We start from the raw sequence: 16,963 nt of genomic DNA, 5'->3' as shown, positions 1-16,963 counted from the left end.
ATGGAGAGGAGGAATTCTGGGCTCCTGCTGGACAGCATAGGGCTGTGCCTAAAGGTTCCATCTAGCTGCAACTGCTTTACAATGCTGGAGTGACCTTTTTTTAAACTTCAAGTATGTGAGAAATGTAGCTTTGTTTTCTGGAATATGAAAGTCTATGGCACAGGGACAGAGAGGAATTTGAGCTCTAAAATATAAAGGAATGGTACTCCAAGTATATCCCTATTGTTCAGACTTGGTTCAAGTCCATTGTAAATTAGATGTATCTAAATTCACACCTAAGGGGAGTAGCTGAGTATCTAACAAAGCAAACAGGTAACAATTTACCTACCTAAAATTCTTACAATCTGATAGGAACTGTTCTACGGATTGTCCTGTTCATCCTCCCTCTCCTATTCATTACCTAGAGTGTTGATTGAGGGTAGGATATAGTTCTTAGCCTTAATATCTGATTTTTTTACAATATCCATCACTTGCTAAGAAACAAAATAAAAACAATGGTTGATATTAATTTAAAACTTATGAGGTATCGTTCACTGTTTCTTAGAGGACCACAGTAACTAATGAATCCTATGCAAGAGCTACAGCAAAGCATGCTGACCCCACTGATGAGCTAATCAATTATGCTGGTACAAAACAAGGTAATAACCAAAGCAAAAGAAAACCCATGTTCTTTACAGAACCAGGAAGGAGTGGGGAGAAAGCACATTTGCCAAATCCAAATCCAACACGGCAAAACAGGTAGGGCAGTAAATTTTGTTTCAAGTTTCCAAGAAAATATTTTTAAGATTTCTACCTCCCTCCAGCCTTTAACAAAAATTAATGTTCCTCTAAGCACAGCAGCTTTATTTCCACCAACTCAAAGTGAATGAAGAAAAAACAGAGTATACAGGTAGAAGGTTTGAATAGTAGAAATTGTAATTATCCCAAATAATAGGGGTATGCCATACTATAGTGTTTACAGAGTACAATATACATGCTACACCTTTATATCAGCAGTTTCTTAAATCAAGGTTTAAATTCTGCTTTTAAAAAGACTGCAGCATAGCTCGCTGCTGTGTGCGCTTTGGAGAATAAAAATGATTAATTCTGCCCGTCAATGAAGTTTTTTCTTATGATTATCACAAGCCTTTGCAGCATGCAGCAAAAGAAAAATGGAAATCATTTATAGACTTATGTTAAAACCTTATTTAAAAACACATAACAATACTAATTATTAAACACCAGAAAGGATTAAATAAAAATCATGTAAAATGCTGACTTTAAAAAATTTAAACATAGCTGCATTTAAGAGATTTTTTTTTTCAATGAACCATTTTACAGCTCTGGGTTAAGAAGGAATTTTTATTTCAAAATTAAAAGAAGAAAACGATGGGAAAAGAAGTAAATCAAACGGGAAATGTGTCATCTCATGTGAGCGCCAATGATGAGCTGCACATTTGAAAAGAGTAGAATGATCAATTCATCACTACAAAGCAGAAAGAAGCAGAGAGTGCCTCGAAAAAGATTTCCTTTTGGAATCACCATGGCCCAGAGTCAGCAAAAGCTTTGTACCCAGGAACCTAATGTTGTCTTTTAAACTAACAAAACTAGACTATTCTGGAAGAAAAAAAAAAAAGGTAAGACTTCATCATTTAATCCCCTTCCACTTCACTGTGTATCTTCCCAGTGCTTATCTTGATACCATTTTTCTTCCCCCAACCCCCTCCCTGACAGTATGACAGTATGGATAGTTCATGCCAAATGTGCACTAATCTATATCTCAGAGTTTCTGCTTATCTCATTAGTCTGTCTCACATTCAACAGTTAGAGAACATGTAGCAAAGGAATTGCAAGGTGTTGGCAGTTGCTAGAGTGATAGAGTGTTGCAGATTCAAAATGGCACTTCCTGAACCATCTATGATTGCACACGGAACACCACAACACATACATCTGATTGTAATATTTCTACTGGCAACAATTCTAATATGCTGTTTTATTTCACCTCAAGTTTTGTGCCGAATTCTTCTCTCCGTTCCATTGCGGGTAAACCTGCCCCTGGTAATTGAGAGTAGCATTTGAGCTATTGTTTTTAATCTGATGCTAAATAAGTAATTAGCAATGACCAACTAGTCAACTTGGGGAACAAGGGCATAGCCAAAGAGACATCTTGGTGAGATCTCACCTTAGGCCCTAGTCCTGCAAGTTATTCCTGTGCTCACACAGAGCCCCACTGATCTGAGTGGGGTTCTGCTTGGTGCAGGTCTCTGTCTGCCTGGAACATTTTGTAGAATCATGACCCCTACTGAATTGCAGCTGATTTAACTGCTATTCTGTGCAGTTCTGCATTGGGCTGATAACATTTTCATCTTCCAGAATACTCTTGTTTTTCTAAAAGCCCAAACATTTTGAATAACTATTCACTTAATTAAAAGGAAAAACAAACAGTTACTGGTGTCCACCTTGGCTTGGTGCATTGTTAGGTATCTTGCCTCATTTTATTTGCTTAATAATATTTCCAAAACTAGAAACAGTTTGCATTTTAATCATAAAAATATTAACTTTCCAGACTCTTATGTCAGTTTGTGCACTGTGAACCCACACAGGAGAATACTTTGAGAAAATAAAAATAAACTTACAAACTTTGAATGCACTTTAAGGTTCAGAAAGCAATGGGAACAAATGCATTATTTAATCATAAAAAAAAATACAGACAATGTAGTGCAAAGCTGAGGAAAGAACTCAGGCTCCCAGAGGCAAAGCAGGGTGGGAGCATGGAGGGTACGAGTACGACTGTTTTCAGAGCTGGACCTATGCCTTCTCCTAATACTGCTTCTTATTAGGGAGGTGGAAAGGAGGCTGAGACCACTGGATGGTGGTAAGAACTAGCTGCAGTTTTCTCAGAAACAGTGATTTAGAGACAAGAGAAAACAAATAAGAAATCTTAGCAAAACAGGATGGAAAACTTCTAGTTTACGAACAATAAATCCTGTTAAAGTTGAAAAGAAATCCCTGGAAAAATACAGGGGCAGATCCAGCTTCCATTCAAGTCAATGACAAATTTTCTATTCACTTCAGTGGGGCAGGTTTGAGCCCCAACATTACTATGTGCTGCTTTGTTACCCTAATTCCAATCACAATATTACTCCCCCCCCCCCTCATTAAGGGCTCATTCCAACCTTACCTGACTGGCTCATACCCTGTTTTTGTTATGTTGGCTCAACAATGCTTGTAACCTTTTAAAATTACTCAGAATAACTGCCAAGTGCAGTAGCACTTACCCTGAGGTAGTTGAGGGTGAAGTTAGTCAGACCCATTCGGGTGATGTTTTTGGACAGCTGCTCCAGCACCTGAGGGTCTTGTGCCTAAGTAGGAAGGAAACAAGGAAATTGGCACTTTGCTTTTGGTTTGTTTTTTTGAGGGGGGAAATCACTCTTGTGGAAAAATTACATTTCAAGGCTAGAATTAAAATTTAAATAAATAAAATCACTCCAGAGGTCTTTTACTGGATTTGTAATATTAAGCAATACCAATTTGTTGTAAGACAAAGTCCCTTTCAGATGGTCTTTCTATAAATCCCTCCACTGCTCCAGCTCATCTTAAAAGCTAAATGCATTTATATAAAATTACTATTATATATATTATATTAGCACCTGGAGACCCTAACTGAGATTGGGACCCCAGTGTGACCCCACTGTACAAAAGATATAGTATGAGACAGTGACCATCCTGTAATCTTTTCATATCACATTTTTGTAAATACACAACTCTTGCTTTAAGTGATTAACCCAGTTGTGCAAACTCTCATTTACTTTCATAGAATATCAGGGTTGGAAGGGACCTCAGGAGATCATCTGGTCCAACTCCCTGCTCAAAGCAGGACTAATCCCCAGACAGATTTTTTGCCCCAGTTCTACATGGTCCCCTCAAGGATTGAACTCACAATCCTGAGTTTAGCAGACCAATGCTCAAACCACTGAGCTATCCCTTTCATGAGGGGTCTGTGTCAGAGGGCTTGTAGGATCAGGCCACAGACTAGAAGATCTTCTGGTAGGGATTGTGAGTTAGATTTTCAAAGGTATTTAGAAGCCTAAAAGTGCAGATAGGCGATTAGTGGGATTTTTACCTACTTAGGTGCTTCTGAAAATCTCACTAGGTGCCTATCTGTATATTTAGACATCTAAATACCTTTGAAAATCTGGGCCTGTATCCTTAAAACCTTTATGGCCCTAATCCTGCAGTTCACTGTGTGCAGTTGGAACCCCATTGACTTCAGTATTTGTACAGGGCCACTGGACTTTGCAGAGCCCAGCTTACACATAGAAGATACTGCTGGGTGGAGAGAGAGTGAGCTAGAGGGTTCCTGGGAGCTGCAGTTCCCAGCATGCCTTGAGGGAAGGAGAGGGCAGCATGCGGAAAACTCCGTGCAAGCCTGGGACCGAGCATCAAGCTGTTTCTTCCTCTGGATTCCTGGGCTCTGGGGGATGGAGGGAGATGGGTGTCTGGGCAAGGGGAGCCTCACGGTTGGGCTCTGGGGAGGAGGGGGTTCAGGTGTATTGGCTGGGGGAGGCCTGGCAGGTGGGCTCTGGGGGGGGGAGGAGTTGTGGGTGTCTGGCTCCCTCCTGTGGGGAGGGGGAAAACAAGAACTGGGTTGTCATTGGGGTTTCTTTAACTCTCTTCTCCTAGGGGGATTTTTGTGTGTGTCTGTATTGTAACAGACATGCTCGCTGACAGGTATTTTGAAACAAATTACCAAAATAATTGAAACTGGCATGATTATGTAGTGTTATTTTGACAAATAAGATTTTCAGAATTTTGCAGAATTTTAAAATATTGTGCATAAAATTTTTAATTTTCTGGTGCAGAATTTTAATTTTTTTGGTGCAGAATGCCCCCAGGAGTAACAATGTAAAAGTACTCTGGAATTCTGGTTCATGTCATTACAGAGAAGGGGCTTTCAATGTGAAAATAAGATCTGGATTCAGGTTCCAATGTTTTGGTTTGGGCCCATCCCTACCAAAAATGTGTGTATGTATGTATTTGCTATCTCCTGTAAGTATAAAAATCAGCTTTCACATTTAGGGACCAAATTCTTCTCTCAGCTACAGTGATGAAAGCCCACTGACTTCAGTGGAGTTGCATCAATATAAATGAAAGCGGACTTTGGCCCCAAATCTTTGTCATGCAACCCACAACGACAAAATGGGATTCAAGAAAAAATGTATTAGAGTGAAGTGAAAAATAACTGTGAAAATATAGGAGTACTTGTGGCACCTTAAAGACTAACAAATTTATTTTAGCATGAGCTTTCGTGAGCTGCAGCTCACTTCTTCGGATGCATAGATCTGAAGAAGTGAGCTGCAGCTCACGAAAGCTCATGCTAAAATAAATTTGTTAGTCTTTAAGGTGCCACAAGTACTCCTGTTCTTTTTGCGGATACAGACTAACACGGCTGCTACTCTGGAACCTGTGAAAATATAGTTACAATACAGCCTTACACAAAACACTGAGAAACAGGGGAGAGTGATGAAAGAAAGGCTTATAAATTAATGCGGTTGCAGTCAGAACAAAATATTTATAGTTAATTGCCTGGGCTGTGAAATTTGCTGGAGTTCTTTAAAAATATAATCTCATCTCTTTGCATTAGGTCAAATGAAAAAAGGATTACTTACATGCATGGCTAGAATGCTGCGTGGGACTAATTCTCTGTACTGTCTAATGGTAAAGTGCCATGTTTTTATTCTCATAAGATCATCAAAGGTAAACTCCAAGATAAGACGCCCTTCTGTGCATACCTAGGATTAATAAAACACATGAAATAAAATCTTCCAGGAAATCTGTGCAGAATTACAATATTCTCACTCATTTAAACTAAACTCCAAAATATCGTCGGTATTTTAGTGTTCATTGTCATTGGGTTAATTGTTTCCCCTTCTCTAGAAAAAGAATTAGGGAAAGAAACTTCACAGGGAAGATAACAACTTATTATACTCTAGATTTTATAGCATTGTGTGTACTAAAACTTATTTATTGCACCATTTTTGTTTCCCTTTTTAATCACCATGGCTAATTAATGATACTAAACCTTTCAGCATAGGTGACTGTTGTGCATACTTGATGTCAAGCTGCTGAGCCAGTCGTTCCCAACCTTTTAAAGTTTGATCCTCCCTACTAATGGATTAATGTATAAATGCTCCATTTGCATCCACTAGCAGTGCATAATGCCCCAGCATGGTTGCTGCCAATACTCATTTTTCTGTTCTTTTTTTCTTGTTGTCTTTTTTCCAAGTGCTTCCTCCCCACATATACACCCCCTTTTTATTTTTAATCTGGTTTTCTTCTCTCATTTTCTTTCTCTTTTATCAGCTGCCTATCCCACAGATTTGCCACTAACCAGAAAGCTACATGCAGGTGTCCCTGGGTCTGCACTGGTAGCTCCATGGACTATTGAAGCTGAGTATTGTGGGAGTAAAGAAGAGACACTTAGACCAGTGTGCCAATGCCTGATCTTGTAGCTCTGTACATGTGAGTTGCCCCCCACAGTCAGATAATTCATATTGTACTGTGAAGGATGCTGTATTAGAAAAGCGAGGGGGTGGGTGGGCAGGTAGAAGGATGGGTAAATGCAGTTGGGTACTGCAGGAGAAGGGAGAGGAAGTGGCTGGCTTTTATACAGCTGCCCACAGCTTGATCTGTGAGCAGTGAAGTATCTGAGTATCATGCGGCTGTAATGCATTCAGTCTTCTTGAGGGTGCCAAATGCACTCCTTGCATGGTGCCCTGGCTAGTGGATCCCTGAAGCATTGTACACATTAGCAGCACTGGAAACTCTTTTTAAAAAACTGGTTATGAATTTAGTCTCAAAGCTCCTGTTAGGAGTTAGTATGACTGAGGGAACCTGCAGTGAAAGAAATAATGAAAGGAGAGAGACAGTAATTAGTGAAATGTTCTTACAGTACTGTACACAGACAGTTAGATAACAATCTTCCATTAAAAAAAGACACATTGCAACTTTAATCAAATAATAGCTCAATTAAATAAAACAAATTGTAATGCTAGTTTGCTAGTTAGTCTGTTTGCACGTTGGTGTGACCACCAGATCCAGGTTTATTTCGTTTGTGGTTTTGCAGTGTGTATTTTTTCTGATTAACTACTCATTTGATGCTGGTGTCTCCTCACAGTTTGACCTGTTTTAGCATAGTTTTCAAAACCACTTAGACTAGGCTACCAGGGATATTGTGCAGGCAAAATATTGTAGGCCTAGGAAAGAAAGACTTGTTAATAAGTTCTGGGTTCTCTTATTCACTGTACCTCAGTCATGCATTCAGTTTTGTATAGCTGATGGCCTATATCGAGGATTCATTCCCTCACTTGACTTTGATGTTCTCATTATTTTCATACTAAGATTAAAAATTTCACACACACGACTCTAATACTCTAATGTGAGGTAGCTGAGCCTATCAATATTACTGTACTGTGGTCAAGGATCCTGGTTATTGCCCAGTTAATATTAAACTACATCAGGTTTATAATAATTTCTTATAATAATAGCCCATACTCTCCCAAATATGCCTTCTTTGAAATGTTAAGAAATACAGCTCTCCATAGACTTTATTTTATGCGCACATGTTAACAAATGGTCACAGAAAAGCTGCAACACATACCTCATATCATTGGCAACATTTTACACATCTTATAAAGGAATTTAATTTCCCCCTGTACAAAAGAATTTCAGGTATTGCTTCTAATCAATAAAATTAATGTAGTTCTTACTTGAAGTTGGCCTTTTTTTTTTTTTAAAGAAAAGGTGTCTTTCCCACAGAATCCAAAATCAAAAGAGTCTCCAATTAAGAAAACATTTTCTGTTGTGCTGAATTCATGTTACCTTACTGTGAGCTCTGACATTTTGTTTCTGTGGTAACCAAAATCAGCTGATTAGTTGGCATGGCAACAGAAAAGATGTAATCCCAGCAGACACACTCTAATCAATGCCCCCAGCACAGATGGTCTCCAGAGGATCAACAAGAAAGAGGCTGGCAGGCATTCAGTATATCACGTGGTAGCTCTAGACTAGGCCAGGAAAAAGAAAACTAAAAAAGAACATTTCTCAAACTAACCAATAGCTTTTTAACCCCTTCCTTGCATTGATTAATTGTAGGCTATTCAACGGGTTGCACCCATGAAAAATGACCTCAAAATTGCTTTCTATTGGATAGAATGTAGTTTTTCTAAAATAAAAAATCTTTTCTTCCCTTTTCAGCCCATATTAATAGATCATTTCTCAAACCTGTTCCTTTACTTGAAAAGCAGTCTAAAGCTTATATGAATACATACAATTAGTAAGATTATTTACTCAGTAAGACTTAAAAAGATAAAGTGAGTTTAGTGTTATACTTGTGAAGTATGGATGATTGAGTCATTGTCAACTGCAGAAAAAATGTATTTTTATTATAGCGATATGTGCATGTAGTCTATTACCATTTTTAGTAGAACTGATCTCATAAATAAAGTTCATTTATGTGAGGCTATTGGGAAATACAAAAATCACTAGCACTAAAAAACAGCTCAACTACCATATAAAGTTTGAGTATAAGTAAATTACAAGAGTCTGGGTTAATTCTGTGAGAGCATTGCTTCCACTATGTGAAGGGGAAAAAAAATTAAAATCCAAACACCAAGGTGAATTAACATGGTCGCTTGGATGTTTAGAACCTGATTTTACTATCACAGAAGTCAGTGGCAAAACTGTTAACTGGAACCTTTAATCCTGAACATGAATTTCCCTTCTTTTATTAGTTTTAATTCACACCCTGAACGTTATTAAAATATTTCTATTAATTTATTTCCTTTGGATTTTATTAAAAATGTAGCATTTACTTCTTTGTTCAGTAAGATATTTAAGCACTTGGGTAACTTTAAGCAGGTGAATAACCCCCCCATTGAAGTCAGTTTTGACTACTTGCACTTAAAGTCAAGTATATGCTTAAGTACCTGGCTTAAAAAAGAGAAAAAAATGACTAATCTCACATTTACGCAGTACTATCTAATAAGTTGACCTAAGAAAGAAAATATAAAAATGCATAGCATGTGGATCATTGATGCAACAGATGATCAAACCTCTATCAGGACTGTTCCAGACTATTGTATTAAAACTACTTAGAGAATTTTTAGCTTACAGACTGTTCATCAGACCAAAGTGGGTGCTAAACAACAGCAGTGTGCTTGATGTGTTTGAATACTAAAAATGTTTACAACAGAGTCACTAAAGGAAGGAAAAACCTTACTCAACCAAATTCTGACACGGTGTTAAGTGGGTGAATTAAATATAATGTAGTTACACATGTTACATGAGGTTTGACTTTTGTCCACTGTACCCAGGCCACAAGGATATAGTTCTGCCATTACATGTGCTGGGTCCTTATTGACTTCACTGGGGTTGTGCATGCACCTTAGAGAGCAAAATTTGGTTCCATCTCACTTTCGAACATGCCAAGCAATGTTACTCTTTTCTCCTTTATTCTACATTCTAAAGGAGTTTTATTAAGAACAATAATGGTTTAATTGTAAAAACATATAAAAAAATTTAAGTTTTTTCCTGAAGCTAAGTTGTATACTTTCTATTGAGGTATAGAGATTTATATTAGGCTCCTCAACAGACTTTCACTATTGGAGTGTGTATGGTGTCACTAAGACTCCAATTTTGCGAATCTTTGCAAGATTGAGACCAAACTGCCATCACATGTATGGAGTGCTTATCTTGAAATAGATGCGATCTGTATATATTCAGCCCAAGATAGATTTTGGTCCTTAGTAGCGTTCCACCTTTTTTTTTTTCTTTTTTTTTTTTTGGTATCAGCTGGATACTATTTCCCCCTCTGAAGGAACAGCGCTGTAGTACAGTGTGCTGACAACGCAAAACAAATGTGTTCAATCAGCAAAAGTATTTATTGAATGCTAGAGATTCCAAAGGAAGGGTTCCAAAAAACTGCTTCTCTGTGTAATATTGCATTAAACCAGCTGACCCGTGTTCTGCCCTTTGGCCAACTGCGTCACAAAGGGGAGAAAAATCATGGAAATGACACAAATGTTGTTCGAGTGCCATTCAGAAGGGACAAGTAGCTACACTATAGCTTCCCTTCCACTGCACATAGCCAAACATCTAGCCATGGCTGCAATATGCAAGCTCTTCATTGGCCAGGTGGTGAGGAGGGGTCATCTAGGAACAGCTGGTTTACTTGGCATGCTTCCTTCTCCTTGTGGGGCAAATTTTTGATGCAATACATGCATCATAAACTCAGAGCCCCAGTAACTTGAGTTGGTTGGAATGTTTCAGTAAAGCGCTTGAGTGTTTTTGTGTTTTGTTTTGTTTTCATTCCGTGGAATAGACCCAAATGTTGAAACCTCAGAATTGTTCTCAAAACAAAATTCTTGTTTTCTGGCCAACCCTACCAGTAACTCAATCTCAATGTCCTTTCATAGAATCATAGACTATCAGGGTTGGAAGGGACCCCAGGAGATCATCTAGTCCAACCCCCTGATCAAAGCAGGACCTATTCCCAATTAAATAATCCAACAGATTTTTGCCCCATATCCCTAAATGGTCCCCCCTCTAGGACTGAACTCACAATCCTGGGTTTAGCAGGCCAATGCTCAAGTTACTGAGCTATCCCTCCCCCCTTTAACTACTGTGAAAGAGGTATGTGAATATGGCAGGCAAGAAGTCAATGCAATCTGATGGAACAAGTTCTACATGATCAGACCATGCCATGAATACCCTAGAAATGCTCAGTCATCACAATGCCAGCGGTCTATATTCTCTGCCTACACTAGAACCTCACCAGTACTACATGCCAGTGAGGAACATAGAACAGGTTTAACTGTTCCCTAAAGGCTCAGATACATTTCATCAGTCCCCCTCCCTCTTGTACTTTTTTCCATTCAAAGAGTGGGAGTTAGCCATCTGAGGATGCATAAAAATGAGAATAAAGGCTAAATAAGCAAAGCATGTATTTCCAGTCTCACTAACCACAGTTTGTGGTCATTCTTCATTTCAAGTGTATCATTTAATTCCATAAGATTTTTATTTTATCTTAATTTGGTATATCTAATTGCTTTTCTGCCTGTTTAGTCTTATTTATATAAGTATAATGCATCCTATTTAATTATGTGATTTAGCTGCAAGACTGGAAGGGGCCAAAGCATGAAGAAAATTCAATCTTCAATCAGACGTGGTGGACACCTATTTAGAGCCTGATCCAAAGACTGCTGAAATCACTGTGAATCATTCCTTTGACTTCCATGCGCTTTGGATCAGGCTCTATTGTATTAAAGCACCAGCTGTTCTGAGACTTCCCAGTCCCCAATGGGTAAAATATCTAAATAAACCATGTGAACCAAAATGTAGCAACAATGTGATCATTCTCTGTTGTTTTAAAATGAAGATGAGATAAAGTACATAGACAGCTGAAACTTAGTTCCTATAAGTTTGGTGGCTGTGATGGCTTAGTTTTATGTGCCTTCTCTTGCAAAACTTCCTTTGAAGACTGCAAAAGATGCCCACAAAGTTTTCCAGTTAGGTAACAAATAATAATAATACAAAATATAAAGGGATGAAAGTGCTTGGTGGCATTAGAAATCAACAAAGCCTTTCAGAAAAACCCAGTAATAATACTCCCTGAAAAACACACACACATACACAAAACACAAAATGTTTTACTGAATCTTTCCTGTTACCTTGGTAAACATGGGTTTTCCATGCTGGGTGACCATGGTGCACTGATCACAGTCCACTGTGATAGATGAGTTGTGGTATGACTCTTTTGAGTGCTTGAGAATGTAATACAGGTCTGTTACACCTCCTTCAAAGACAGTGCTAAAATAACGAGGAATTAGGGTCCTTCCAATGGCTGTGGGGAAAATACAAAGCAAAAATCAACAAATACTCTAGGTTATAACAAACACAACATCAGTGTTTTTAAGTGAAACTTTCATTTGAAGAATATAATACATATTCTCAGAGAGCTACAGAACTAGAGTCTCCACCTGCTGCCATTGAAATCAATGGAAAAAAGCCTATTCTCTTCAGTAGGTATGGACCTCGGTTTGTATAGCTTTTTATACAGTTGGTGAACTAGCTTCTTTCTTCCTGAAGTTTTGGAGATTCTTGTAGATGTTCAAAGGTTATTACTACACAGGAGCCATGCTGGGTAAATCTTGTCTGAAACTTGGATGCTATATCCCATTTCCATAAATAAATGTGTAAATAAAACCAGAGCATATGTGTGCTTATGCAAATGCAGGCACGCATGGAAACATATAACTCTTTATGCATAGAGTACATACACATATATATTAATACAGTATATACAATATATATGTATAGCTAATATAGTCTGTTGAATGGAGTGAGAACTATAGGAGGAAAACAAAAACCCTGCGATTTAAAGACAGTGGGATGCAATATATAAATCCACAGTCTAATAGCACAGAGATCTCTTTTTCAATTCAAATGGAAATAGTTGCCTATATAAGGTAATCTAAAATGGCTGAAGATGCACACGGGGTAAGTCTGCACTGTGATACAAGACCTGCGCTGCGGCTGGCCCAGGTCAGCTGACTTGGGCTCGTGGGGCTTGGGCTGCAGGGTTATAAAACTGCAGTGCAGATGCTGCAGCTCTAGCTGGAACCCAGGCTCTGAGACCCCAGCTGACCTGGTCTCTGAGACTCAGTGCCGCAGGGTTTTTATTGCAGTGTAGATATACCCTGTCCATGGATATGAGCCGTATGCGAAGAAAAATTTGACCAATAGAGCAGCCTTCGTTTGTTTTTTAAAACCCAACTCATAGACTTCAAGGGACAAACCCTGCAACCCTTGGAAACAATTCCCATTGAATTCACATCACTGAAATCAATGGCAGTTTTGAAGAAGGACTGCAGGACTAAGCTCACAATAAATAAATAAATAAACAAGCTCTGAATGTTTTTCACTTGCACAGAGCAGTAGCAGTAATCGAAATCAAAGGGAAACGTGTTATGTGCAATTGATGTTTTCCTGCTCCATTTTTGCAGACAGTTTGGCTGCCATCAACAACTTAAAACACCAAGACAACATTTTAGGAATAGGTACTTTATGAACAGATCAATATTGTATTTTTAGAATGACTTAATAATACTTTGAACTTACAATATATTATGTTTTTCACCTGAAAAATGTTTTGCAAATATTAATTAATCCTCAACATTCCTGTGTCTATACTCCTGTGTGGCAGTAGGTAAAGATTAACTCCTTCATGTAGAGGGAAAACCAAGAGAGGTTAAGTGACTTAGTCTACGCCAATAGAGGAGTCAGTATCAGAGCACAGATTAGAACTCATTAATTCCTAGCTCAGACCACTGAGTTCATGTCTCTCTGTCTTGTTCTGTATGTTTTGAGGGTAATTTTTAAAAATGCACTTCCTTTGGAGTTCTGCCTGCATAAGAACTAAGGAATTTATATCTCTGAGAGTGAGGCTTGGGAATTAAAAAGTCTGACACTTTATAGATGAGCAGTTTTGTGGAAGTAGCGTAGGTCTTTCCACATTACTTTAAAAAATATCATCTATAGCTGTCTCAGCCAATTTAATTGTGCCAGAAAATCCCAGGGTTTAATAAATCTCTCTTTATTTTCTATATTATAATAATATAACAGTACAATAGATAGACACGTATAGAAAATAGACAAGGGTTTCCTAAAAGTTTTTGCTGAGATATGGAATTTTAACATGGCTATGAATGCTTTATATTACATTGAAGTTTTACGTGTAATTTATAAATCTATACTGAAGTCTCTGGATATAGCTGACAAGTCAATGTATAATTTGAACAATTATTCTACCATACAAGCCCCCATAAAAACTCACCTATGCATTAACTATGTATTAATTTACTATAGTCTTTTAATTTAATTAGAGAAACTAAAGTTCAGTGAATCAGCAGAAGACTTTTCTAAAGCTTTAAGTAACAATTTCCTATGTTGCTCAGTATGGTATATTGCAAAATGAGAAATTTATCCATCAAGTTAATTTCTCGTTCCCCTAAGGCTAATTAGGACAAATTAAGTTTCCTGCTAATCATCCTGAGCAGTTACTGTCTGATATGAAAATCTAGGATTTCTACTGATTGCAGTAAATGTATATTCACGTTACTTGTGCAGTGCATGAATATCATGAACATATTTTAAATGGAGTTTAAAATAATTTGATAGATGGTTCCCAAAATGGTCTGGTCACATGGTGCTGGCTTTCCTCCTTGCTTCCAGCTGCTGAAACACATCAAAGAAAGCTAGATATGTATTGAATACTTTCCTGTTATTACTTTTACACATAAACAATGGCTGTGATTGCCACAGGGATATTATGCAGCTGTGTATGGAAGAGTGGGGGTTTCCACAATCATGAATGGGAAAGGAGGTGTCCCCATGACTATCTCTCTATAAAGATGTGCCCCATTCTGTGAAGGAGCATGAAAACCCTTTTGCAGTATGGTGTCTGTATTTAAACACAGCACACATGCAAGCACACACACAAATTTTACATCTATAAAACCAAAACTAACCAAAACGAATGCTCAAATTGAACAAAAATCCTAAACAGGTTTTCATCACTTGGAAAGGTGCACCTAGAATTGGAGTGCATAGGGAGGGTCAATACAAAAAATTAATTGAGCACCATCAATACTGTGCACTGAGTGAGGCAGGAGTTCTGTGGAAAAATAGTATGTGATCATGTAATTAAAGATAAGGGGGATGAATAAAGGTTGCACAGGCAACCTTAATTCTGACATTTCCTAAGTTTCAAGTGCTTGATTTTGCAACTTGATTAATATTCTTTTAATGTAGGTTTTTGTGCATAATTTCCTAGGTTTTTAATAAAGCAAACTGAAAGAAGAGAAATTCCATTATGTGGCATCATACTGACAGCCAGATGGTTCACCCAAAGGTCTTAGTCTCCTTGCCCAGCCAGTATCAGTTCCCCCACTCCTTTTTCCCTAGTCTCCTTATCCAGCCTGTCCCAGTTTCCCCTTCGTGGCTCCTTATCCCATCCATCTCTCTCCTTGTCCCCCACTGGCTCCCAGTCTCCCTACCTGGGGTCATACTTCAATCTCAGCCTACCCCCCACCCCAACAGTTCCTTGTCCCAGTCTCTTTGCCCAGCCAGTTTTAGTTCACCCTCACTCTGTACACTGTTTGTCAGATTTGTCCCTCCTGCCCTCTTCTCATGTTCCCCTCACTAGTTCCTTGTCTATGCAGTCCCAGTTTCCTCATCTTCCCCAGCTCTTCATCCAATCTCAATGTTTTCCCCTACTCAGCGAACTGGCTCCCAGTCCTCTCCCCATACATATATTCCCCACCAGCTCCCAGTCCCAGTCTCCTCTCCACAGATCTCAGACCCAGCCTCCTTGCCCAACTAGTTCTAGCTTTCCTTCCCGCACAGCTACCAGTCCCATCTTCCTTGCCTAACCAGTCACAGCCTGCCCTATCCCCAGGTCCTAATCCCAGTCTCCTTGCTGAGTCTGGCCGATGTACGGGGGGCCAAGGAGAGGGTCCCACAGCCTGAGTCCCATTGTAGCTTCATGGCCTTCTCCATTAGGTTCTTCCTAAGGCGAAGTTCACACCATTCCCGGATACGGCTGGGGAACGAATGGCAGATACTGCACTTTGCCGCAATGTGGGCTTCCCTGAGGCAGTACAAGCAGCATTGGTGGTTGTTGCTGACTGAGAAGGATCGCAGGCAGGAAGCACAAAGTTTGAAGCCTGGAGTCCTGGGCATAATCCAGTACCCAAACTGGGCATAATCCAGTACCGGCAGGGGAAAGGGCAGGAGCTCTCCAGGTCAGGGAGACTAATGATAAAACACTAAAACTATCAAATAAAAACTTTAAAACTCAGAATATAAAAATTTACAGCTATCTAAACATCTCCACAGATAAAGAAGAAAGCTGAAGCTTCAGACACAGGAGGTTCTGACCCTGACCATGTGGCAGTGACAAGGAACTGGGGAGAGGTAGTCTGCCCACCCTTTATCTCCTGCAGACCAAATGACACCGCTTTCAAAATTCTCCAGCTCTGGGCATGTGGAGCACATGCTTACCCACAGTGGAATACATGTAGGGATCAGCACTTGAAGAAGATCAAGACCTTTCTTAGAGTTAACCACCACTGCCTTCATCAGTGACTGCACATTCTGCAGCCAAGAAGATGACTCTTTCCCCTCTCTTTCACTACCATTTAAGCATGCATTGGTCTCCAGAATTTTGTTTTAAGTTATGCATTTAGGAATGGATACCAGCTTCCGCACTTAACTGAGTATCTGTTCCCATCCTGTTATTTCCCATGAAGGGCAGGTCACTGTGGCTTAAATGTGATAGCAAAAGGGGTGTGAAATGACCTGGATTTAGAATCAGGTAGAAGTTATTTCTATTGAAATAGCTACAAAAAAGGCATAGCTGAAATCAGGTATTTTTAGCGTACTCTTATGCCAATATTAGCTAGAATAATGTAAAATTTTTTAGCCTATCCAGATGTGTAACCAATAGAGAGTTATCTAGCTATGTGCTATTTTGTATACTTTTCAGTGAATCAGAAAATTCTAGAACTCAAGAAAATCATGTGGATTTATGATAGTCCCACAGTACTGGGATCCAGAAATCAATTAACTGATGTTTACACTGATCCAGAAAAGTGCGTGACAAACACCATGCTGTTAGTGATCTTCATATTACAGAACCTTTATAAAACAACATGCATGGAAAACTCAAAAGAATAGAAATTTTATATGCACTATTTGAGAAGGGCTGAAGCATTTCATGGCATGTAGTCTGCTTCCCAGTGAAGTGAAAAGCATGTCACATACTAGCTTTTTGGCTGTGGCATGCCATTGTCACTTAGCATGGCAGTTTGTGCAGCATTGTCATACTGGTACTAGTTAAAATTATGTTCATATGTCTTTTCAG

General features: G+C 38.9%; 1 protein-coding gene across 12 annotated transcripts in view; it reads right to left on the bottom strand.

The window, feature by feature from the left end:
* Nucleotides 1-16,963, bottom strand: part of LDB2 (LIM domain binding 2) — a 322,964-nt gene that overhangs the window by 47,374 nt on the left and 258,627 nt on the right. For all 12 annotated transcript variants that reach the window (XM_045019750.1, XM_045019749.1, XM_045019748.1 and 9 more), the window contains 3 exons: nucleotides 11,709-11,881; nucleotides 5,649-5,771; nucleotides 3,258-3,341 (listed from right to left, as the gene is read on the bottom strand). In XM_045019750.1, coding sequence (XP_044875685.1) covers nucleotides 3,258-3,341; nucleotides 5,649-5,771; nucleotides 11,709-11,881 — 380 coding nt within the window. The remainder of the gene's footprint in view (nucleotides 1-3,257; nucleotides 3,342-5,648; nucleotides 5,772-11,708; nucleotides 11,882-16,963) is intronic.

Source organism: Mauremys mutica, chromosome 5, assembly GCF_020497125.1.
Source record: "Mauremys mutica isolate MM-2020 ecotype Southern chromosome 5, ASM2049712v1, whole genome shotgun sequence".
NCBI classification, from domain to species: Eukaryota; Metazoa; Chordata; order Testudines; family Geoemydidae; genus Mauremys; species Mauremys mutica.
This window is presented reverse-complemented; position numbering and strand designations above follow the sequence as displayed.